This window comes from Lepus europaeus, chromosome 13 (assembly GCF_033115175.1).
Source record: "Lepus europaeus isolate LE1 chromosome 13, mLepTim1.pri, whole genome shotgun sequence".
Lineage (NCBI taxonomy): Eukaryota > Metazoa > Chordata > Mammalia > Lagomorpha > Leporidae > Lepus > Lepus europaeus.
Window position 1 is genome coordinate 80,822,891 of NC_084839.1, and position 24,740 is coordinate 80,847,630.

Genomic DNA, 24,740 nt, shown 5'->3' on the forward strand with positions numbered 1-24,740 from the left:
TCTTCCACGTAAATGGATTGGAAGAATCAATAACATCAAAATATACGTACACCAAAAGCAATTTACAGATGTAGTGCAATACCAATCAAAATACCAAGGGCATTCTCAGATAAAAAAAAAAAAAAAAAGACTCTGAAATTCATACAGAAACACAGGAGATGCTGAACAGCTAAAACAATCTTATACAACAAAAACAAAGCTGGAGACATCACAATACCAGATTTCAAGACATACTACAGGGCCAGCGTTGTGGCTCACTTGGTTAATCCTCCGCCTGCGGCGCTGGCATCCCATATGGGCACCAGGTTCTAGTCCCGGTTGCTCCTCTTCCAGTCCAGCTCTCTGCTGTGGCCAGGGAAGGCAGTGAAGGATGGCCCAAGTGCTTGGGCCCTGCACCGCAAGGGAGTCCAGGAGGAAGCACCTGGCTCCTGGCTTCCGATCGGTGTAGTGCACTGGCCGTAGCAGCCATTTGGGGGTTGAACCAATGGAAGGAAGACCTTTCTCTCTGTCTAACTCTGCCTAACAATTAAAAAAATAAAAATAAAAAAGACATACTACAGGGCAGTTAGAATCAAAACAGCCTGGTACTTGTACAAAAACAGATGGATAGACCAATGGAACAGAATAGAAACACCAGAAATCAATCCATGCATCTACAGCCAATTTACCTTTGACAAAGGAGCTAAAATTAATCTCTAGAGCAAGGACAGTCTCTTCAACAAATAGTGCTGGGAAAACTGGATCTCCACATGTAGAAGTATGAAGCAAGAACCTTACCTTACACCTTACACATAAATCCACTCACAATGAATTAAAGGGGGCTGCCACTGTGATGCAACTAGTTAAAGCCCTGGCCTGAGACATCGGCATCCATACGGGCGCCAGCTCTGGTCCTGGCTGTTCCTCTTCCAATCCAGCTCTCTACTGTGGCCTGGGAGAGCAGTGGAGGATGGCCCAGGTCCTTGGGCCCCTGCACTCATGTGGGAGACCCAGAAGAAGCTCTGGGCTTGGGATTGGTGCAGCTCTGGCCATTGCGGCCATCTGGGGAGTGGGCCAGTGGATGGAGGACTTCTCTGTCTCTCTCTGTAACTCTTTCAAATAAATAAAATAAATTTTTTTTAAAATGGATTAAAGATCTAAATCTATGACCTGATACCATCAAATTATTAGCAAACATTAGGGAAACCCTGAAAGACATTGACAAAGGCAAAGACTTCTTGGAAAAGGCACCAGAGGTACAAGCAATAAAAGCCAAAATTGACAAATGGGATCACATGAAACTGTCAAGCTTCTTCACTGCAAAAGAAACACTCAGCAAAGTGAAGAGGCAACGGATAGAATGGGAGAAATTATTTACAAACTTTGCAAAACTAATAAAAGATTACCAGAATATATAAAGAACTCAAGAAACTCAACAACAACAAACCCAGTTATTAAATGGGCAAAAGGCTCAAACAGGCAATTTTCAAAACAGGAAATCCAAATGGCCAACAGACACATGAAAAAATGCTCAGAATCACTAGCCATCAGGGAAATGCAAATCAAAAACCACAATGAGGTTTCACCTCACACCCGTTAGAATGGCTTTCACAGAGAAATCAAAACAACAAATGCTGGCAAGCATGTGGGGGAAAAGGGACCCTAATCCATTGCTTTTGGGACTGTAAACTGGTACAGCCACTATGGAGGATGGTATGGAAATACCTCAGAAATCTGAATATAGACCTACCGTATGACCCAGCCATCTCACTCCTGGGAATTTACCCATGGGAAATGAAATCAGCATATGAAAGAATAATCTGTACCCCCACATTTATTGTAGCTCAATTCACAATAGCTAAAATATGGATTCAACCCAAACGCCCATCAACTGAAGACTGAATAAAGAAATTATGTGGGAGGTTCCAAGATGGCACAGTAGGGAGGGAGCTTACTGCTCTAGTCCAGGAAAAGACAGTTTAAAAAAAAAAGTGGAGATAGAGGCTGGCGCTGTGGCGTAGCGGGTAAAGACGCTGCCTGCAGTGCCAGCATCCCATATAGGCGCCAGTTCGAGTCCCGGCTGCTTCACTTCCGATCCAGCTCTCTGCTATGGCCTGGGAAAGAAGCAGAAGATGGCTCAAGTCCTTGGGCCCCTGTACAAGTGTGAGAGACCCAGAAGCTCCTGGCTTCAGATCCATGCAGCTCCAGTTGTTACAGCCATCTGGGGAGTGAACCAGTGGATGGAAGACCTCTCTCTCTCTCTCTGCCTCTCTGTAACTATGCCTTTCAAATAACAAATGAAATTTAAAAAACAAAAGTGGAGAGAGTGTAGTCTCAGGGAAATGTTAGGGAAAAAATGGAGGAGGAAACTCTTACTGAAACTAGAGGGACATGGTGGACCTATGTGGAGGGCATGGGTGCCCACCGTTCAGGACTCCAACAGCCGAGAGCCTAAGTACCAGTGTTGGAAAGTGAGGGAAGGCCACACTGCAGAAGCCCAAACCACTGGTGAAAAAGCGGCAGTAAGAGCCTAGAGGGAAACAGGCTTGGAGCCCCGTCGGAGAACGTGTACCAGCCAAACCAGAGCAGAAAAAAAAAGACGGGATGGACACATTTCTCTCTCTCTGATCACTTTACAAACCTGTACTGTGACAAGCCGATAGAGCAGGCTCCATTTTGGACATACGTAACAGCTGCGCCAGCTCGTGTCTGTGCCCCGCAACTCGCCAAGTGGAGACTCCCGACTCTGGTCGGGAGAAATAACAGGGGGCTGGGAACTTGTGACTGTGTGAAGCTTCTGAACCAGGACTGTGAAAAAAACTGAGGGTGTGTGGGAGAACTCAGTGTGGCTGGGACCTTGAGTAGTCGTAGTGGGAGACTCCACAAGCTCGAGGGTTCCTGGTTACCTGGTGAGAGACACTGCAGGGCAAGCTGAACTTACACTGAGGACTGCACAGATCCCTTGTGTGGTCCTTGGGACAGAGCGGACTAATATTATACCCACTGGGGCTAGCGCTCAGCCATGGTCTTCACTGAGAAGAGCTCAGCTGAGCAGAATACACCTCCCTTCTGATTAAAAAAAAAAAAAAAGAGAGAGAGATTTACGATGCCAAACCTGGGTGTGTCACCTTAGGCACACGAGAACTGAACAGAGCTCTCTGGCCACACCTACTACAAGCCTCTAGAGATTCACCAAAAGCAAACATTCTACATATCTACAGAGACATAAAACGATAAAAGCCACTACAGCGAAAGAAAAGAAAAGAAAAGAAAAGAAAGAGAGAGAGAGAGAAAGAAAGAAAGAGAGAGAGAGAAAGAAAGAAAGAAACGAAGGAAAAGAGAAAGAGAAAGAGAGAGAGAGAGAAAGAAAGAAGGAAGGAAGGAAGGAAGGCAGGCAGGCAGGCACCGCGGCTCACTAGGCTAATCCTCCGCCTGCAGCGCCAGCACCCCGGGTTCTAGTCCCGGTCGGGGCACCGATCCTGTCCTGGTTGCCCTTCTTCCAGGCCAGCTCTCTGCTGTGGCCAGGGAGTGCAGTGGAGGATGGCCCAAGTGTTTGGGCTCTGCACCCCATGGGAGACCAGGAGAAGCACCTGGCTCCTGCCATCGGAACAGCGCGGTGCGCCGGCCGCAGCGCGCTACTGCGGCGGCCATTAGAGGGTGAACCAACGGCAAAGGAAGACCTTTCTCTCTGACTCTCTCTCTCTCTCACTGTCCACTCTGCCTGTCAAAAAAAAAAAAAAAAAAAAAAGATCGAAGAAGTTGAAAGTACAAATTTGGAATATCTTCAGAAAACTGGCAGGGCAAAGTCAAAACTTATCAATAGTCACATTGAATGTAAATGGCATCGGCTGGCACCACGGCTCACTTGGCTAATCCTCTGCCTGCGGTGCCGGTACTCCAGGTTCTAGTCCTGGTAGGGGCGCCGGATTCTGTCCCGGTTGCTCCTCTTCCAGTGCAGCTCTACTGTGGTCCGGGAAGGCAGTGGAGGATGGCCCAAGTGCTTGTTCCTGCACCCGTATGGGAGACCAGGAGGGAGAACCTGGCTCCTGGCTTCGGATTGGCGCAGCACACCAGCTGTAGCAGCCATTTGGGGGGTGAACCAATGGAAGGAAGACCTTTCTCTCTGTCTCTCTCACTGTCTAACTCTGCCTGTCAAAAAATAAATAAAAATAAAAAAAAACAGAATGTAAATGGCCTCAACTGGGCACAGACTGGCTGAATGGATTAAAAAACAAAACACATCTATTTGCTTCCTACAAGAAACAATCTCACCAACAAAGACGCAGGCAGACTGAAAGTGAAAGGATGGAAAGATAGTCCATGCTAATGGAAACCAAAAAAGAGCTGGGGTAGCCATCCTAAATCAGACAAAATAGACTTTAACACAAAAACTGTTACAAGAGACAAAAAAGGGCGCTATGTAACGAATAACAGATCAATTCAACAGGAAGATGTAACTACTATAAACATATATGCACCTAATTATAGGGCACCTGGCTATTTAAAAGAAATGCTAAGGGATTTAAAGGGAGACTTAGACTCCAATATGATGGTAGTTGGGGACTTCAATACTCCACTTCCAACAATGGACAAATCAACCAGACAGGAAATCAGCAATGAAACAGCAGATTTAACTGACACTTTAAACCAAATGGCTCTAACAGATATCTACAGAACTTTTCACCCTACAGTTGCAGAATACACCATTCTTCTCAGCAGTACATGGAACTTTCTCTAGGATTGACCACCTACTAGGCCATAAAGCAAATCTCAGCAAATTCAAAAAAATCAAAATCATACCATGCATCTTCTTGGACCACAAAAAATGGAATGAAGCTGGAAATCAGCAACTCAGCAATCTCTAGAGCATATGCAAACACACGGAAACTGAACAACATACTCCTGAATGAACAGTGGGTCATAGAAGAAATCAAAAGAGAAATCAAAAACTTTCTGAAAACAAATGAAGACGACAACAAAAACAAAAACAGTGTTGAGAGGGAAGTTTTTGGCAATTGGTACCTACACATCAAGACATTGGAAAGGCACCAGACAGGTATGCCCACTCTCACCATTGCTATTCAATATAGTTCTAGAAGTTTTAGCCAGAGCCACTAGGCAAGAAACAGAAATCAAAGGGATATAAATTGGGAAGGAAGAAGTCAAACTATCCCTAAAGGCAGATGACATGATTCTTTATATAGGGGATCCAAAGAACTTCACTAAGAGACTACTGGGGCTGGCGCCGCGGCTCAATAGGCTAATCCTCCGCCTGCGGCGCCGGCACACCAGGTTCTAGTCCCGGTCGGGGCGCCGGATTCTGTCCCGGTTGCCCCTCTTCCAGGCCAGCTCTCTGCTGTGGCCCGGGAGGGCAGTGGAGGATGGCCCAAGTCCTTGGGCCCTGCACCCCATGGGAGACCAGGAGAAGCACCTGGCTCCTGGCTTTGGATCAGCGCGGTGCACCGGCCACAGCTCGCCAGCCGCAGCGGCCATTGGAGGGTGAACCAACGGCAAAGGAAGACCTTTCTCTCTCTCTCTCTCACTGTCCACTCTGCCTGTCAAAAATAAATAAATTAAAATTAAAAAATAAGAGACTACTGGAACTCACAGAAGAGTTTGGTAAAGTAGCAGGATATAAAATCAATACACAAAAATCAACAGCCTTTGTGTACAAAGCAGTGGCAGAGAATTTTTTTAAAAAAGATTTATTTTATTTATTTGAAAGATTGAGTTAGAGAGAGAGGTAGAGACAGAGAGAGAGAGGTCTTCCATCCACTGGTTCACTCCCCAACTGGCTGCAATGGCTGGAGCTGTGCCAATCTGAAGCCAGGAGTCAGGAGCTTCTTCCAGGTCTCCCACGTGAGTGCAGGGACCTAAGGACTTGGGCCATCTCCTACTGCATTCCCAGGCCATAGCAGAGAGCTGGATTGGAAGTGGAGCAGTCGCGACATGAACCAGAACCCGTATGGGATGTTGGCACTGCAGGCAGCAGCTTTACCCACTATGCCACAGCACCGGCCCAGGACTAAATCTACAACCCAACATCATCAAATTATTAGAGAATATCGGAGAAACCCTGCAAGATATGGCAAAGGCAAAGACTTCTTGGAAAAGACCCCACAGGCACAGGCAGCCAAAGCCAAAATTAACAACTGGGATTATATCAAACTGCGCAGTTTCTGTATGCAAAAGAAACAGTCAGGAAAGTGCAGAGACAACCAACAGAATGGGAGCAATCATTTGCAAACTATGCAACAGATAAAGGATTAATAACCAGAATCTACAAAGAGATCAAGAAACTCCACAACAACAAAATAAACAACTCATTTAAGAGATGGGCCAACAACTGAAACTGGCATTTTTCAAAAGAGGAAATCCAAATGGCCAACAGACACATGAAAAAATGTTCAGGATTACTAGCCATCAGGGTAATGCAAATCAAAACCACAATGAGGTTTCACCTCACTCTGGTTAGAACGGCTTTCATATAGAAATCAACAAAAACAAATGCTGGTGAGGATGTGGGGAAAAAGGCACACTAATCTACTATTGGATGGAATGCAAACTGGTAAAGCCACTATGGAAGACAGTTTGGAGATACCTTAGAAATCTGAATATAGCGGCCGGCGCCGTGGCTCAACAGGCTAATCCTCCGCCTTGCAGCGCTGGCACACCAGGTTCTAGTCCCGGTCGGGGCACCGATCCTGTCCCGGTTGCCCCTCTTCCAGGCCAGCTCTCTGCTGTGGCCAGGGAGTGCAGTGGAGGATGGCCCAAGTGCTTGGGCCCTGCACCCCATGGGAGACCAGGATAAGCACCTGGCCAGCCGCAGCGCGCTACCGCGGCGGCCATTAGAGGGTGAACCAACGGCAAAGGAAGACCTTTCTCTCTGTCTCTCTCTCTCTCTCACTGTCCACTCTGCCTGTCAAAAATAAAAAAAAAATAAAAAAAAAGAAATCTGAATATAGCCCTACCATACGACCCAGCCATCCCACTCCCTGGAATTTACCCAAGGGAAATTAAATCGGCAAATAAAAGAGCTATCTGCACCTCCACATTTATTGCAGCTCAATTCACAATAGCTAAGACATGGAATCAACCTAAATGCCCGTCAACGGAAGACTGGATAAAGAAATTACGGGATAGGTACTCTATGGAACACTACACAGTGGTTAAAAAAAAATGAAATCCAGACATTTGCAACAAAATGGAGGAATCTGGAAAACATCATACTAAGTGAAATAAGCCAGTCCCAAAGGGACAAATATCATATGTTCTCCCTAATCTGTGACAACTAACTGAGCACCTAAAAGGAAACCTGCAGAAGTGAAACTGAAAACTGACACTATGAGAAGCAATGACTCGATCAGCCCTTGTCCTGACTGTCGAGGACTGTCGAGGAACAGCTTACTATTTCACTCTTTTTAGTATTGTCTTCTCTACTTAATACCATTGGTTGAGGGGCTGGCGCCGTAGCACAGCAGGTTAACATCCTGGCCTGAAGCACCAGTATCCCAAATGGGCGCCAGTTCAAGACCCATCTGCTCCACTTCCAATCCAGCTCTCTGCTATGGCCTGGGAAAGCAGTAGAAGATGGCCCAAGTCCTTGGGCCCCTGCACCCACGTGGGAGACCTGGAAGAAGTTCCTGACTCCTGGCTTCAGATCGGCGCAGCTCCGGCTGTTGCGGCCAGTTGGGGAGTGAACCATTGGATGGAAGACCTCTCTCTGCCTCTCTTCTCTCTGTGTAATTCTGACTTTCAAATAAATAAATTTTAAAAAATTATTTTAAAAAATACCATTGGTTGAACTCTTAACACAGAATTCTCAGGTGTTTAAATGCAATTGAAAATTGATCCCTGTTAAAAATAAGAGTGGGAATAAGAGAGGGAGGAGATGTACAGTTCGGCACACGTCCCCTCGGACTTACCCCTAAGGGTAAAGCTAAAAACTTGCCCTGGGACTCCAAATCCCATTAAGTTGGCAGGTACCAATGCCACCTTACTAGTTAAAGTGATCATTTTAAGTGCATAGCTTATCATAAAGATAGGATTAAGTGTCAAAGGGATTACATAAATAAGATCAAGTGTATGGTAATAACAATAGATATAATTAAAAAGGAGAGAATGTTCCAACATGGGAAGCAGGCCACACAGTAGACTCATAGAATGGCAGATGTCCTAAACAGACCTCTGGCCTCAGAATCAGCCCTTAAAGGCATTTGGATCTGGCGGAAAAAGCCCATGAGAGCATTTCAGGCATGGAAAGCCAAGACACTGTGGCAAAAAATGACCTATATGAAAGAGCTCTGTGAGATCCCAGTGGAAAGAAAGTGCCATCAAAGGAGGAGGTACTTTTCTCTGAAGGGAGGAGAGAACTTCCACTTTGACTATGACCATGTCTAAATAATGTTGGAGTCTGTGGACTCAAGAGGCTGCCATAGCCTTGGCAGCTCATGACAAGTGATCACAGACATCATAAATAAATAAGAGTGTCAATTGTTAAATCAACAACAGGAGTCACTGTGTACTTGCTCCCCACGTAGGACCTCTGTCTTTAATGAGTTGAACTATGAGAATAACAATTAAAACTAGTCTTCAAACAGTACTTTATACTTTGTGTATCTGTGTGGGTGAAAACTGTTGAAATCTTTACTTAGTACAGAGTTGATCTTCTGTATATAAAGATAATTAAAAATGAATCTTAATGAAGAATGGAATGGGAGAGGGAGTAGGAGGTGGGACAGGAAAGGAGGTGGGAAGGCAGGTATGGGGGGTAGAACTGCTATAATCAAAAATATGTACCTATGAAATTTGTATTTATTAAATAAAAGCTTTCTAAAAAATTATGTGATATGTACACCATGGAATACTTCACAGTGGTTAAAAAAAATTCAGTCATTTGCAACAAAATGAAGCTGGAAAACATCATACTTAGTGAAATAAGCCAGTCCCAAAAAGACAAATGCCGTATGTTCTCCCTGACCTGTGATAACAGAGCACCTAAAAGGTAATCTATGGAATTGAAACTGACACTGTGAGAAGCAATGACTTTGAACTGCTCTTGTCTGAGCTGTTGAGGAACAGTTTTTTCCCCATACTATTTGTTGAACCTTTTACTTAACACAGAGTTAATCATATGTGTATAAAATCAACTGAAAATAGTTATTAATAAAAAAAAATAAGAATGGGAATAGGAGAGGGAGGAAGAGGGGTGGGAGAGTGGGTGGGAAGAATCACCATGTTCCTAAAGTTGTAATTATGAAATAAATGAAGTTTGTATTCCTTCAAAAAAAAAAAAAAAGAAAGAAAGAAGAGGAAGAGTGAAATCTGAGAGGCAAAGCTCTGTTCTGTAGTCCATAATTTTTTTTTTTTTTTTAATTTTTGACAGGCAGAGTGGACAATGAGAATGAGAGAGAGAGAGAGAGAGACAGAGAGAAAGGTCTTCCTTTTGCCGTTGGTTCACCCTCCAATGGCCGCCGCGGCAGGCGCGCTGTGGCTGGTGCACCACGCTGATCCGAAGGCAGAAGCCAGGTGCTTCTCCTGGTCTCCCATGGGGTGCAGGGCCCAAGCACTTGGGCCATCCTCCACTGCCCTCCCGGGCCACAGCAGAAAGCTGGCCTGGAAGAGGGGCAACCGGGACAGAATCCGGCGCCCCGACCGGGACTAGAACCTGGTGTGCTGGCGCCGTAAGGCGGAGGATTAGCCTGTTGAGCCACGGCGCTGGCCCAATGGTTTTCTGAGAGCAGAAACAGTGGCTGCCTATCTTCTCAGCATCTTGACTAAAGAACCCCAGGAGAGGCCAGCGACAGTGAAAGGACACAGACATTATCCCAGGCAACCACCAGGAGGCGTTAGCTCATCCACCAAATCACCTAGTTACAGCGTTTTCCTTTCCCTCCGAATTTTTTCCTTCTTGTCCACCTGACCATCAGGGTCTCAGGGGCAAGCAGGCCTCAATCTTTTGATATCCTTGACTCTGCCTCTGCTGAAAAGGGAGATCAGTGAACAGAGGAAGGCAGGTGGCAAATTCAGGCAAACTAGGGAGAGCAGGCATTACTGCACACCCAAGGCAGACAGGGCACCTGCTCTGCACCTGAGCCACAACGAGGCCTCTATCCTGACTGCCACTCACTTGAAGGGACTGAAGAGCCAGTGTCGGGACAGGTGTTCCATGGAATAGCCTTCAACCCAGTCTGCATCCAGCTTTTTCACACCCGCAATGAAGTACACAATGAAGATCTGAAAACACAAAATGCAACAGCAACGGTCAAACAAAAGCAATCTTGTTTTCTTCTACAGATATCAAGAATGATATAAGCTCTAATCTCAGTCCAGAGTCCAGGAAGCACAGATCCATTCTGTTCATTCATTTCCGATATTCACTTAACCAACATGCGTTTATTGACAGCCTCTGGTCGCTAGGCACAGCATTAGGCACCAAGAAAGGCGTCACGAAGCAGACGTGGTCCTTTCTCTCATGAGGAGTCTTATCTAGCAGGAACAAAGCTCTACTCTTTCTGTGGCAAGGCGAGAGAACGCAGAGATTAGGAGACTGGGAAAAAGCCAGACTTGCTTTCTAGCAAAGGGAAAAAAAGAGAAGACCCTGGGAGACAGAGGAGAGTGCAGCCTAGCAGCGGACGGCGTGCTGGTCCCAGTGGCTCCTCCCTCGGCCCTGAAACCCCGTACCTGGCCTCGCAGCACTGCATAGTTCCAGAGGGGCACATGGGCATTCCTCTTACGGGCATTCAGCAGGCCATCCACAGACCTACGCCAAGGGAGGCAAGCGTTGAGGTGGGCTTAGCCCAGCCACATCTGTATCTTTATTTTTCTAATTTATGTATTTGAGAGGCAGAGTTACAGACAGGGAGAGAGGTCTTCCATCTACTAGTTCACTTCCCAAATGGCCACAATGGCCAGAGCTGGGCCTATCTGAAGCCAGGGGCTTCTTCCGGGTCTCCCTCACGGGTATAGGGGCCCAAGCTCTTGGCCATAGCAGTGAGCTGGATCAGAAGTGGAGCAACCAGGACTTGAACCAGCACCCATATGGGATGCCAGCACTGCAGGTGGAGGCTTAGCCTACTACACAACAGCACCGGCCCTTTTATCTTTTTTTTTTTTTAAGGTTTATTTATTTATTTGAAACAGTTACAGGGGGGGAGAGGGGGAGAGGGAGAGAGAGGGAGACAGCTGTGACACAAACCGACGCCCATATGGGATGCCAGCACTGCCGGCGGTGGCTTTACTTGCTACACCACAGTGCCGGCCCCCTATCTTTACTTTAAAAAAAAAAAAAAAAAAGATTTATTTATTTGAAAGAGTTACAGAGAGAGGTCGGTCTTCCTTCCACTGGTCCCCAGATGGCCGCAACGGCTGGAGCTGCGCTGATCCGAAGCCAGGAGCCAGGAGCTTCCTCGGGGTCTCCCATGCGGGGGCAGGAGCCCAAGGACTTGGGCCATCCTCCACTGCCCTCCCAGGCCATAGCAGAGAGCTGAATCGGAAGTGGAGCAGCCGGGACTCAAACTGGTGCTCATATGGGATGCTACTGCTTGCAACGCTGACATACCATATAGGAGCTGGTTCCGAGTCCCCAAAGTTCTACTTCTGATCCAGCTCCCTGCTGATGCACCTGGAAAAGCAGCAGATGGCCCAAATCCTTGGGCCCCTGCACCCACATGGGAGATCTGGAAGAAGCTCCCAGCTCCTGGCTTCAGCCTGGCCGCCCCAGCTGTTGTGGCCATTTGGGGAGTAAACCAGCAGATGAAAGATCTCTGTCTCTTCCTCTTTCCATAATGCTATCTTTCAAATAAAATGAATAAATCTTAAAAAAAAAAAAAGAAAAAAGAAAAAATTCAGTGTTTACTGTCAGTTCACAATTGATCAACTCAGGGAAGAAAAGACTTCAATGCTAGAAAATGACTACAAAATGGAATGAATGAACATGAGGGAGCATTGAAAAAGTTAAAAGTGTGAATAGGGCGGCGCTGTGGCTCACTTGGTTAATCCTCCACCTTGTAGCGCCGGCATCCCATATGGGCACCAGGTTCTAGTCCCAGTTGCTCCTCTTCCAGTCCAGCTCTCTGCTGTGGCCTGGGAGGGCAGGGGAGGATGGCCCAAGTGCTTGGGCCCCTGCACCCGCATGGGAAACCAGGAAGAAGCACCTGGCTCCTGGCTTCGGATCGGCGCAGCCCCTGCCATAGCAGCCATTTGGGGTGTGAACCAACGGAAGGAAGACCTTTCTCTCTATATATAACTCTGTCAAAAAAAAAAAAAGTGTGAATACATATATTCACAGTGTATTTGAACACCTGCTATCCTGTAAGAGAATTGATAAACTCAGCCTACTGACACCAGTTGGATTCTGGTGAGCTGGAAGCAAAGCAGGTCTTTGAGAAGTAGAAGTCAGCAAAGGGGCAGCTTACACTTGTCGCCGGTTCTATGGCACAGTGGGTTAAGCCACCGTATGCAGTGCCAGCATCCCATATGGGCACCAGTTCCAGTCCCTGCTGCTCCACTTCTGATCCAGCTCTCTGCTAATGCACCTGGGAAAGCAATGGAAGGCAGCCCTAGTCCTTGGGCCCCTGCACCCATGTGAGAGACCCAGAAGAAGTTCCTGGCTCCTAGCTTCAGATCAGCCCAGCCATCGCAGTCATTTGGGGAATGAACCAGCAGATGGAAGATCTCTGTGTCTCTCCCTGCCTCTCTATAACCCTATCAAATAAACAGATCTAAATAAATAATCTTAAAAAAAGAAAAATTTTAATATTTAGCATAGAGGCTGCCACATGGAAAACCCTCATTAAATGATAGCTTTTTTTTTTTTTTTTTTTTTTAAATAAAGATTTAAAAGGCAGCTCAACAGACAAGAATGACCTTCCATCCTTAGTTCACTCCCCAAATAACTGCAACAGCCAGGTCTCAGCAAGGCTAAAACCAGGAACCAGGAACTCCGTTCCAGTCTCCCATGTGGGTTGCAGGAACCCAAGTAATTGGGCCAGCCATCTGCTCTCTACTCAGGTGCAATTAGCAGGAAGCTGAATTGGAAAGAGACAGGACTCAAACTAGCACTCTGATATGGGAAGTGCAATTGGCGGCTTAATCTGCTATGCCGCAACACCAGCCTCTTAATGATATATACAATTTTTAAAAATGCATAGAAGTCATAAAAATGGGACATTCTCAGGGATATTCTGTCAAAACTGCCTCTTAATTATCTATGATCAGAGCCAGACATTCTGGATGAGTTTAAAGTTTTACAAAAGGAGCATCTAATGTAATGAATGAGACATAATGATTTTTTTTTTTTTTTTTTTTTTTGGACAGGCAGAGTGGATAGTGAAAGAGAGAGAGACAGAGAGAAAGGTCTTCCTTTTTGCCGTTGGTTCACCCTCCTATGGCCACCGCAGCCAGCGCATTGCGCTGATCCGAAGCCAGGAGCTTCTCCTGGTCTCCCATGCGGGTGCAGGGCCCAAGCACTTGGGCCATCCTCCACTGCCTTCCCGGGCCATAGCAGAGAGCTGGCCTGGAGGAGGGGCAACCGGGATAGAATCCGGCGCCCCGACTGGGACTAGAACCCGGTGTGCCGGCGCCGCAAGGCGGAGGATTAGACTGTTGAGCAACGGCGCCGGCCAAGACATAATGATTTTTAATAAATTTAATGTTTGAAATTTCCTCCCTGGACTCATCTCCTGACATCTCCTGTTTGCGTTTCAGTTAACAATGGGAACAATCTTTAAACTCATCTGCCCTGCCACCTTGTCTCTTAACCCCTTCTCCACCTCCTCGGAGAGCCAGCTATCAGAGCCACACATGGGGCAGGGTTACCTCCTCGCAGGACAGAATCTGAGCAGCCCTGACAGGCCCCTTCTTCCTGACATGACCTCCATACCTTTTTAAAAAAAAAAAAAAAAGATTTTATTTATTTATTTGAGAGGTAGAGATACAGACAGTGAGAGGTAGAAACAGAAAGAGATCTCTCATTTACTGTTCACTTCCCAAATGGCTGCAATGGCCAGAGCTGAGCAGATCCAGAGCCAGAAGGTTCTTCTGGGTCTCCCACACAGGTATAGGGGCTCAAGTGCTTGGGCCATCTTCTGCTCTCCTAGGCCATAGCAGAGAGCTGGATCAGAAGAACCGAAGCTGGGACTAGAACCGGTGACCATATGGGATGCCAGCACTGCAGATGGAAGATTAACCTACTGTGCCACAGCAGCAGCCCCTCTTCACAGTCACTTTTACTCCTGACTCTAACTGTCCCTCTGAGCTCGCACAGAGAAAATGCTCCCATTGCCACATGATCACCCTTGCTTATCTGAAATCAGTTATGTCTGGCTTCAGTCTTCTCCTTCTAAGATGGCTACAGGAAGTAGATGGATCAAGGCCCCTGGGGAGATACGGGAAAAGTGAAGGGGTGGGATGGAGCCATTTTGCTTTTCATCAGCCCAAGTGGCTGCCCCTCCTCCTTTCAGATCCATCCCAATCGGGGCTGGTGCTGTGGCGCAGTAGGTTAATCCTCCACCTGCAGTGCCAGCATCCCATATGGGTATGGGTTCAAGTCCTGGCTGCTCCACTTCCAATCCAGCTCTCTGTTATGGCCTGGGAAAGCAGGAGAAGATGGTCCGAGTGCTTGGGCCTCTGCACCCACATGGGAAACCCAGAAGAAGCTCCTGTCTCCTGGCTCTGGATCAGCCCAGCTCTGGCCATTGCAGCAATTTTGGGAGTAAACCAATGGATGGAAGATCTTTCTCTGTCTCTCCCTGTCAGTAAATTTGCCTCTCAAATAAGTAAATAAAATCTTAAAAAAAAAAAAAAAAATCCATCCTAATCAAAGGTCACCACATAACTCTGCAAAGCATGGTTGAAAATAAGTTTATAGGCTGGCGCCGTGGCTTAATAGGCTAATCCTCCGCCTTGCGGTGCCGGCACACCAGGTTCTAGTCCCAGTCAGGGCACCGGATTCTATCCCGGTTGCCCCTCTTCCAGTCCAGCTCTCTGCTGTGGCCTGGGAGTGCAGTGGAGGATGGCCCCAGTGCTTGGGTCCTGCACCCCATGGGAGACCAGGAGAAGCACCTGGCTCCTGGCTTGGGATCAGCGAGGTGTGCCGGCCGTAGCGGCCATTGGAGGGTAAACCAACGGCAAAGGAAGACCGTTCTCTCTCTCTCACTGTGAAGGAAGGAAGGAAGGAGGGAAGGAAGGAGGGAAGGAGGGAAGGAAGGAGGGAAGGAAGGAGGGAAGGAAGGAGGGAAGGAAGGAGGGAAGGAGGGAAGGAAGGAAGGAAGGAAGGAAGGAAGGGAAAGAAAGAAAATAAGCTTATAAGGGCTAGTGCTGTGGCTTAGCAGGTAAAGCCACTGCCTGTAGTGCCGGTATCCCATATGGGTGCCGGTTTAAGTCCCAGCTGCTCCACTTCCAATCTAGCTCTCTACTATGGCCTGGGAAAGCAACAGAAGATGGCCCAAGTGCTTGGGCCCCTGCACTGACATGGGAGACCCAGAAGAAGCTCCTGGCTCCTTGCTTTGGATTGGCGTAACTCTGGCCATTGCAGCCATCTGGGGAGTGAACCAGCGGATGGAAGACCTCTCTACCTCTGCTTCTTTTTAACTCTGCCTTTCAAATAAATAAATAAATCTTTAAAAAAGAGAAAGACAATATGCTTATAAAAGCAAATGCTAGGACTTCTTCACTAGCCCCTCAAGTCTGGGAACCATCCGGATCCAGCCACCCCTCCCCTATGTCCCCCCAGACTCATACCAATAGCGGTTTGCGTCCATGAACGTCAGCTGAAAGGCCAACAAGCCATACAGATAGGAATGGTTGTTCCACGACGTCTTGTCCAGCAGAAACACATACCAGTATGGCAGCAGGAATAACACACAGCTTATCCGGTAGCACAGGCCCAGCAGCATGCCCAGCGCCCCTGGGATTTGTGGGGAGAGGATTAAGAGGTCAAGGGGTCACCACAGGCCCAGCCTCCCCGGGACAGGGTGTGGTGAGGATTAAGCAAACTCTTGAGGCATTTTATAATCAGGTGACATTGAATGAAAACTAAATGTTATTTGAACACTTTACAAAGAAGAGTTATGGGGTCATGGCTCAGGTGACACATAGATCAGCGGCATGAAACTGAATGGCAGCAGAAGGGAAGAAGGCAGCCAAGACCTCAGTCACTGCCAGCAAGCTAGGTCTGTGTTCCTGACGGGTCAGTCCCCATCATCTCTCCCACAGCTCCCCTCACCCAGAAACATGATGGTGTAGACAAAATACATCCAGTCAAGCGGCAGCGGGCGCAGGGCGTCCAGCAAGGGGAAGCGGCACACATCCAGCCCATCCAGGTATCTCCGGTCCAGGGAGCTGAGGCCCCGCTCCTGCGGAATGTCCAGCACCATCAAGAGCCCTGAGGAGGCAACAGGAGAGGGACTGAGAGGCCTCAGTAAGGAAGCAGAACCAGCGGTACACAGCAGTACACTGCACTGTTTTTCTAACCTCAGCTCTGCCATTTATTCAACAATTACTGAGTGCCTATTCTGTGCTAAGCACTGTCAACTGTGTGAGCTCAGATAACCCCTGAGGCTCACTGACCCAACTCCCCATTTGTGGAAAGTGAAGTAACACCTTGACAGTAGGAACTCCATTTTGGAGTACCTCAGATTCCATCCTGAGAAAGCACCCTGCTCCCCTCTGCCCCCCCCCACACACACCATGACACGCTGGTCTGAAACTATGATCTAAAAGACAACAGCAGTCCACCACATCACACTTGGCAAAGTATAGAAAACCCCTAGCATGATGGCTCAAGCTTGGAAGTGGATAAGCTGTACCTGGGTTAATGATAAAAATGTGGCCGGCGCCGTGGCTCAACAGGCTAATCCTCCGCCTAGCGGCGCCGGCACACCAGGTTCTAGTCCCGGTTGGGGCGCCGGATTCTGTCCCAGTTGCCACTCTTCCAGGCCAGCTCTCTGCTGTGGCCCAGGAGTGCAGTGGAGGATGGCCCAAGTGGTTGGGTCCTGCACCCCATGGGAGACCAGGAGAAGCAACTGGCTCCTGCCTTCGGAACAGTGCGGTGCGCCGGCTGCAGCGTGCCAGCCACGGCGGCCATTGGAGGGTGAACCAATGGCAAAAGGAAGACCTTTCTCTCTGCCTCTCTCTCACTAGCCACTCTGCCTGTCAAAAAGTAAAAAAAAAAAAAAAAAAAAAAAAAAAGATAAAAATGTAATTCGTCTATGTCCTACATATTATTTAAACCAATACCTGGATTAATGTCAAGATTATAATTCAGGCCGGCGCCATGGCTCACTCGGCTAATCCTCCACCTGCGGCACCAGCACCCCAGGTTCTAGTCCCAGTCAGGGCGCCGGATTCTGTCCCAGTTGCTCCTCTTCCAGTCCAGCTCTCTGCTGTGGCCCAGGAGTGCAGTGGAGGATGGCCCAGGTCCTTGGGCCCTGCACCCGCATGGGAGACCAGGAGGAAGCACCTGGCTCCTGGCTTCGGATCGGCACAGTGCGCCAGCCGTAGCAGCCACTTGGGGGGTGAATCAATGGAAAAAGGAAGACCTTTCTCTCTGTGTCTCTCTCACTAACTCTGCTTGTCAAAAAAAAAAAAATAATAAGATTATAATTCAAACTGTTAGATTGTAACTGGTATTAAGATTATAATTGATATTAGTTTCACATAGGTTTTAGGTTAGCTTGACCCGGGTAACCATGTATTCATTACACTCCCAATTTTGTGTTTTTTTGCCTTTATAAAAACTCAAGAGTTCTTTAGGGCATGAGCCCACTCTCAGTGGGCTGCAATAAAAGACCATCAAACTTTATCAGTGTGTGGTGCTCCTCTGTTTGCCCTCACTCAGGTACAACAAAAGGAAGGTCATAAAACTTCACCAGGTGGTAGGAAGGATTAAAGGAGAAAAACATTCAAAATGTTTCACATTTTATAAAGATCCACCCTAGAGGGCTGCACAAAATGCTCTGAGAGTGCGTCTCAACCTTTTTTTTTTTTTTCCTTCTTAGCACCCCTAGAAAATAGTGGGATTTGGGCCGCACAGCTGGGATGAACCTTAGGGGCTACTGGGATCAGGAAGAGCGCTTGGGTAAGGCAGGGTTTCTCAACCTCAGGATCAGTCCCATGTGGGGCTGGTTAATCATCTGCCGCGACATCTAGAAGCAATGCTGGCTTCTACACAGCTGCCAGCAGTCACCTCCTCCTCCCCCCACCAGAGAGGGGACTGCCTCGCAGGTGAAAGCTATCCGGCTAAGGAGGAAAAAAATTCGTATTTTGGCACACCTGTGACCCACTCCAAGCACAAGTGCTTCGTGGCCCGTGAGTTAGGAAGGTCTGGATCAGGGAGTCCCAGCGACAATGTCTGCACCTTGTTATCCTTGCTCGGTTTCACTGAAGTCCTCAACACAGTTAGGGCGCAACTCCAGACCACAAGCAAACGGGACCCTGATCCTCTGTTCTGAGTTCTGGAAGGGCTCAGATCGAAGTATTTCTGGCCACCAAGCCCCAAGTGCAGGAGATAGGGAGGATTTGATGCTAACTTTGACAAACACCTCTACCACTAAGGAACCCCAAAATGGGCGACTGTCATTTTCCCACCCCCAGCTACACGACCCGCACCCGGAAAATCGACTCACCAAAGAGAAAACGAAAGACAGCCAGGCTTGCGGGGTCTGTTGGTCGATTAAGCAGGGTAACCAGCCTCTGCCAGCTGGACAAATCCGTCCACTCGAAACCCAAGAGTTTCTTCATTCGGCTGTCCTGCCTGGGCCCTGAGGTCTGGCCAGCCTTGTCTTTCTGTACCTTATCTGCAGCCAGTAAGGGGGACACATCACCACCTCAATAGCCCCAGCGCTTCTGCCCACCTGGCGTCTCCCACTTATCTCTGACTCCTGCAAACATCCCTACATGTAGTGCAGCCCCTCCTGCAGGCTCCGCCAACGTCCCAGAACCCCTCGGACCACAGCCTCCTCGCTGCAACGTGCGCCCAAGGGCATCATCACCTGCTGCAGACCGCCATCGCTCAACACGCCCCTACCCCACGAAACCCCCCGCCCCGTCCCCAGGTCCTCCCGCCCCTTCCCCTCTGGGACCAGTGCCCTTCTCTCTCTCTGACGCAGGACAGGGCCCAAGGCCGACCTGAGCCCGGCGGGGGCCGAGCGGACCGGACACGAACAGCCATGGCTCCACTGAAGCAGGCGGGCCACAGCCGGAGCACAGGAGCAGGAGGTGCTGCGAAAGTTCGCTCCCATAGGCTCTACCTCCCCGACACGTAAACACCAGCGTGGCCGGCCGGAAAGCGCCGACACTGTCGTGAAAGGCCCCGACCGGCGGGGCGTCAGGGGGCGGAGCGAGGAGCCTGGGGCGGGGCCTAAGTAGAAGGGTGGTCTGATGCTGTTGCTGGTAGACCTAAGTACGCTAGGGCCCATGCACAGCCTGAGTCACTTCCTAAGGCCTACCTGAGGCCTTGCTGGTCTTTCAGCCCTAAGGAAACTTTAGCTCCTCAGTTTCCTTGGGTCCTTTCCCGACCCTTTTAGGCCTCACGGTGCTCCCTGGCGTGAGCAGTCAGGCGCAAAGAAAGGTTGACCGTAGAGTTGAGGACTCAGGTGAAAGCAAGAGTCCTTTTAGTCATGGCCTCTTCCCGTGGGTGCGGAGAACCCGGGAAATAAGAACCTCACCAAGAAGGAGCAGTAAAGCAAGGGCAGTGACTAGTGTGGTGCCTGGGCCCCGGGTGCTTAGGAGTCCTGGACAGAATTCTAGGACTTCTCTCCACTGGGATTAGCCAGGAAAAGGAGAGGAAAGCATCCCAGGGCAGCAGGTCTCAACTTGTTGGTCTCGAGGCTATTAAAAGTGTAAACAGTTATAAATTATAGAGGGCCCTAAACAGCTTTGTCGATGGGTTATATGTTCTGATACTTACCATATTAGAAGCTTTTAAGTGGAGAGGCTTTAAAAGATGGATTGACTTGAGGCCAGCATTGTGGCATGGTAGGTAAAGCCCCTGCCTGTGATCCACGCAGGTTCGAGTCCCGGCTGCTCCACTTCCAAGCTAGCTCCCTGCTTAGGCCTGGGAGAAGTAGGAGAGGGTAGCCCAAGATCCCGGGCCTCCACACTCACGTGGAAGACCCAGATGAAGCTCCTGGCTTATTGAGGTCATCTGTAGAGTGAACCAGTGAATGGAAGATTCTCTTTCTGTAAGTTTCAAATAAACAAATAGTTTTTTAAAAATTGGATTGACTCATTTAATGTATAGTAAACCCATTACATGTTTATATAACATTTTATGAGATACAAGTATTTTTCACAAGAATAGGTTCGTTGTATATACAAATCTCTTTAACATCTGGCTTTGTTGAAGATAGCTGGATTCTCATTTTTGCTTCTGCATTCTATCTGTTGTGAAATGTTGATTGAAGAGTATGAAGGAAATACGGCCTCACAGATATTTAGTTGGAAAGGGAAAAGCATTTTAACAGCCTTTTGGATATTCTTGATACCATATCTAAACTTACAAGCATTTTTAAAAAAGATTATTTATTAAAAGGCAGAGTTACAAGAGACAGAGGCAGAGAGAGAGAGTCTTCTACCCACTGGTTCACTCCCCAGATGGCCACAACGGTGCGAGTTGAGTCGATCCAAAGCCAGGAGCCAGGAGCTTCTTCTCGGTCTTCCCACATGGGTGCAGGGGCCCAAGTGCTTGGGCCATCTTCTACTGCTTTCCCAGGCCATAGCAGAGAGCTGGATCAGAAGAGAAGCTGCCGGAATAGAGCCAGTACCCATATAGGATGCTGGTACTGCAGACAGTGGCTTTACCAGCTACACCAAGCACCAGCCCTACTTACAAGCTTTAAAAAAAAATTTTTTTATTATTATTTGAAAGGTAGGGCAACAGAGAGAGAAGGAGAGACAGAGCTAGAGGGAGATCTTCCCTCTACTGATTTACTCCCCACATGGCCACAATAGCTTGCTGTGGGCCATGCCAAAGCCAGGGGCCAGGAACCACACACAGTCTCCCACTTGGGTGGCAGGGGCTAAAGTATTAATGCGTTCCCAGGTGCATTTGCAGGAAGCTGAATTGGAAGCAGAGCAGTCAGGACACACATCTGCATTGCAGTATGAGCGGCCAGGTACCACAGGTGTTACTTTAATCCACGGTACCACGGAGCCAGTCCCACAAGAGTAGCTTTTTAAACGTTAATTGGAATGTGGAATCTGAAACCTTATCTATGAATTTCTCTATTACATACTAAGTAATTGGTATGTTTTGCATCTTTTATTCGTGCATGATTTTTGTTTTTACTAAGATTTATTTATTAGAGCCGGCGCTGTGGCTTAACAGGCTAATCCTCCGCCTTGCGGCACACCGGGTTCTAGTCCCGGTCGGGGCACCGATCCTGTCCCGGTTGCCCCTCTTCCAGGCCAGCTCTCTGCTGTGGCCAGGGAGTGCAGTGGAGGATGGCCCAAGTAGTTGGGCCCTACACCCCAGGGGAGACCAGGAGAAGCACCTGGCTCCTGCCATCAGAACAGCGCGGTGCGCCAGCCGCAGCGCGCCTACCGCGGTGGCCATTGGAGGGTGAACCAACGGCAAAAAGGAAGACCTTTCTCTCTATCTCCCTCTATTGTCCACTCTGCCTGTCAAAATTTAAAAAAAAAAAAAAAGATTTATTTATTAGAGCCTTCCCTCCATGAAGCTGCTGGGGTCACACACGCGAAGCCTACTCATTGCCATCAACATACTACATCTCCTCCTACCTGCTGGCCGCCCTTGGGAGCAATGCCTGGCCCAGCGCCAAGGACGTCAAGAAGACCCTGGCCAGTGTGGGCAGAGGTGGACGATGACCAGCTGAACAAAGTGGTCAGTGAGCTGAACAGAAACAGCACTGGAGATGTCATTGCCCAGGGTTTTGCATGCTTGCCAGGGTGCCTGCCAGTGGGGCTATGGCTCTCTGCAGCCCCTGACTCCTGGCTCCTGCTGCGGGCTCTACCCCAGCTGCAGCAGAGATGAAGACAAGAAGGAGGTGTCTGATGAGTCAGCCTATTTGATTCAATTCCTGCCCCTTGCCAACAATGCCATTTTATGTTTACAAAGAGAGAAAGAGAGTGCTCTTCCATTCACTGGTTTACTCCCCAAATGGCCACAACAGCCAGGTCTAGGCCAAGCTGAAGCCAAGAGGCTGGAGCTCCATGTGGGTCTCTCACACGAGTGGTAGGAACCCCAGTGCCTGAGCCATCGCTTTCTGCCTTCCCAGATGCGTTACCAGGAAGCAGAGCAGACAGGATTCCAACCAGCGCTCTGATACAGGAAGCTGGTGTCGTAAGTGGTAGCTTAACCCAGTGTGTCACAACTTCTGGCTCCTATCTTTTTCCTTTTAGAAATGTGGGGTTTTTTTTTTCCTTTGGTTTTTTTTTTAAGATGTATTTATATATTTGAAAGGCAGAATTACAGAGAGGCAGAAGGGTAGAGAGAGAGAGATCTTCATCCACTGGTTCACTCTCCAGAAGGCCTTACTGACCAGAGCTGGACCCATCCGAAGCCAGGAGTCAGGAGCTTCTTCCAGGTCTCCCACGTGGGTGCAAGGGCCCAAGCACTTGGCCATCCTCTACTGCTTTCCCAAGTACATTAGCAGGGAGCTGGATTGGAAGTGGAGCAGTCAGGACTTGAACCTGTGCCCATATGGGACACTGGTGCTGCAGGTGGCAGCTTTACCCACTACACCACAGCGCCGGCCCCTAGAAACATGCTCTTAACATATGATCAGGGTGTCCTAGTGTAGCAGGTAAAGCCGCCACCAGCAGAGCGGGCCTCCAATATGGGTGCCGTCTCAAGTCCTGGCTGCTTTACTTCTTTTTTCTTCTTTACTTCTTTTTTGCTTTACTTTCTTTTTTTCAGTGTGAGAGAGAGACAGAGAGAAAGGTCTTCCTTTGCCGTTGGTTCACCCCCCAAATGGCCACTGCAGCCGACACGCTGTAACCGGCACACTGCACTGATCCAAAGCCAGAAGCCAGGTGCCTCTCCCAGTCTCCCATGGGGTGCAGGGCCCAAGTACTTGGGCCATCCTCCACTGCACTCCTGGACCACAGCAGAGAGCTGGACTAACTGGAAGAGGAGCAACCAGGACAGAATCTGGTGCCCAGACTGGGATTAGAACCCAGGGTGCCAGCGCCGCAGGCAGAGGATTAGCTTAGTGAGCCGCGGCGCCAGCCCTGGCTGCTTTACTTCTGATCCAGCTCTTTGCTATGCCCTGGGAAAGCAGTAAAGCAGTAGAGGATGGCCCAAGTCCTTGGGCCCCTGCCCCCATGTGGGAGACCCAGAAGAAGCTCCTGGCTCCTGGCTTTGGATCGCTGCAGCTCTGGCCATTGCGGCCAACTGGGGAATGAACCAGTGGATGAAGGACCTCTCTCTCTTTCTGCCTCTCCTCTCTGTGTAACTCTGACTTTCAAATAAATAAATAAATCTTTTAAAAAATTATTTAAAAACATATGATCAAACAATCATACTTCTTGGAATTTACTTATAAATAAATCTTTAAAAGTAAACAAGGGACCAGCGCTGCACCCATGTGGGAGACCCTGAGGAAGCTCCTGGCTCCTGGCTTCCTCTTGGCCCAGCCTTGTCCTTTGTAACCATTTGGGGAGTGAACCAGTGGATGGAAGATCTCTCTGTCTATAACTCTGCCCCTCAAATAGAGAAATAAATCTTTAAATAAAATAAGAAGAAACGTTAATTCAGTTTAATTGCACAAGAGATTTTCCTGGAAACTATGAGAGTCATCCCATGTGGAAGTACTATATACTATATACATATTTCCCATTTCTTCACACAAAACATGAAAAAGATGTGTACTTAGGGTCAAGGTTTGATAAAATTAATAATTTTAGACTTATTGCATCATCAAGGATATTCTTAATTGAAAATGGTATTTTTTAAAATTCCAAGTGCATAGCATCGAGGAATACAATGACTGCTACTGCCATTTGGTGCCCATCTTGATTCCTGGTGAGTTGCCAGGAATCTTTTTTTCTTAAGATTTGTTTATTTGAAAGGTAGAGTGACAGACAGAGGGAGAGACAGGGAGAGAGAGATCTCCCATCAGCTCGTTCACTCCCCAAATGGCCACAATGGCTTGATAGGGCTGTCCCAGACCAAAGCCAGGAGCTCAGAACTCCATCCAGTGTCTCTCACATGGGTGGCAGAGCCCCAAGTATTTGGGCCATTTACTTTAAAAAATATATTTTATTTATTTATTTGAGAGGTAGAGTCACAGACACAGAGAGGGAGAGACAGAGAGAAAGGTCTTCCATCACTGGTTCACTCCCCAGATGGTTGCGAAAGCCAGAACTGGGCTGATTTGGAGCTGAGCCAATCTGAAGCCAGGAGCCAGGAGCTTCTTCAGGGTCTCCCACACAAGTGCAGGGGCCCAAGAACTTGGCCCATCTTACACTGCTTTCCCAGACCATAAGCAGAGAGCTGGATCAGAAGAGGAGCAGCCGGGACTAGAACTGGCGCCCATGTGGGATGCCGGCACCACAGGCAGAGTCTTACCCCCCTATGCCACAACACTGGCCCCTGGGCCATCTTATGATGCTTTCCAATGCACATTTAGCAGGGAGCTCCATCAGAAGTAGAGCAGCTGGGGCTTGAACTGGTGCTTATATGGGATGCTAGCATCATAGATGATGCCTTAACCCACTGCTCCACAAAGCTGATCCCATGAATCTTTTCTAATAAAAATCATCTTTCTGGGGCCTGCACTGTGGTGTAGTGTGGGTAA

General features: G+C 48.4%; 1 protein-coding gene across 1 annotated transcript in view; it reads right to left on the minus strand.

Annotated features, from left to right (window-relative positions):
* Nucleotides 1-19,263, minus strand: part of GGCX (gamma-glutamyl carboxylase) — a 36,892-nt gene extending 17,629 nt beyond the window's left edge. The window contains exons 1-6 of the mRNA XM_062209766.1: nucleotides 19,108-19,263; nucleotides 18,606-18,776; nucleotides 16,205-16,363; nucleotides 15,721-15,886; nucleotides 10,663-10,741; nucleotides 10,109-10,215 (exon numbers count right to left, since the gene is read on the minus strand). Of these exons, the coding sequence (XP_062065750.1) occupies nucleotides 10,109-10,215; nucleotides 10,663-10,741; nucleotides 15,721-15,886; nucleotides 16,205-16,363; nucleotides 18,606-18,776; nucleotides 19,108-19,150 (725 nt within the window). The 5' untranslated portion in view covers nucleotides 19,151-19,263. The remainder of the gene's footprint in view (nucleotides 1-10,108; nucleotides 10,216-10,662; nucleotides 10,742-15,720; nucleotides 15,887-16,204; nucleotides 16,364-18,605; nucleotides 18,777-19,107) is intronic.
* Nucleotides 19,264-24,740: the final 5,477 nt, after the last annotated feature.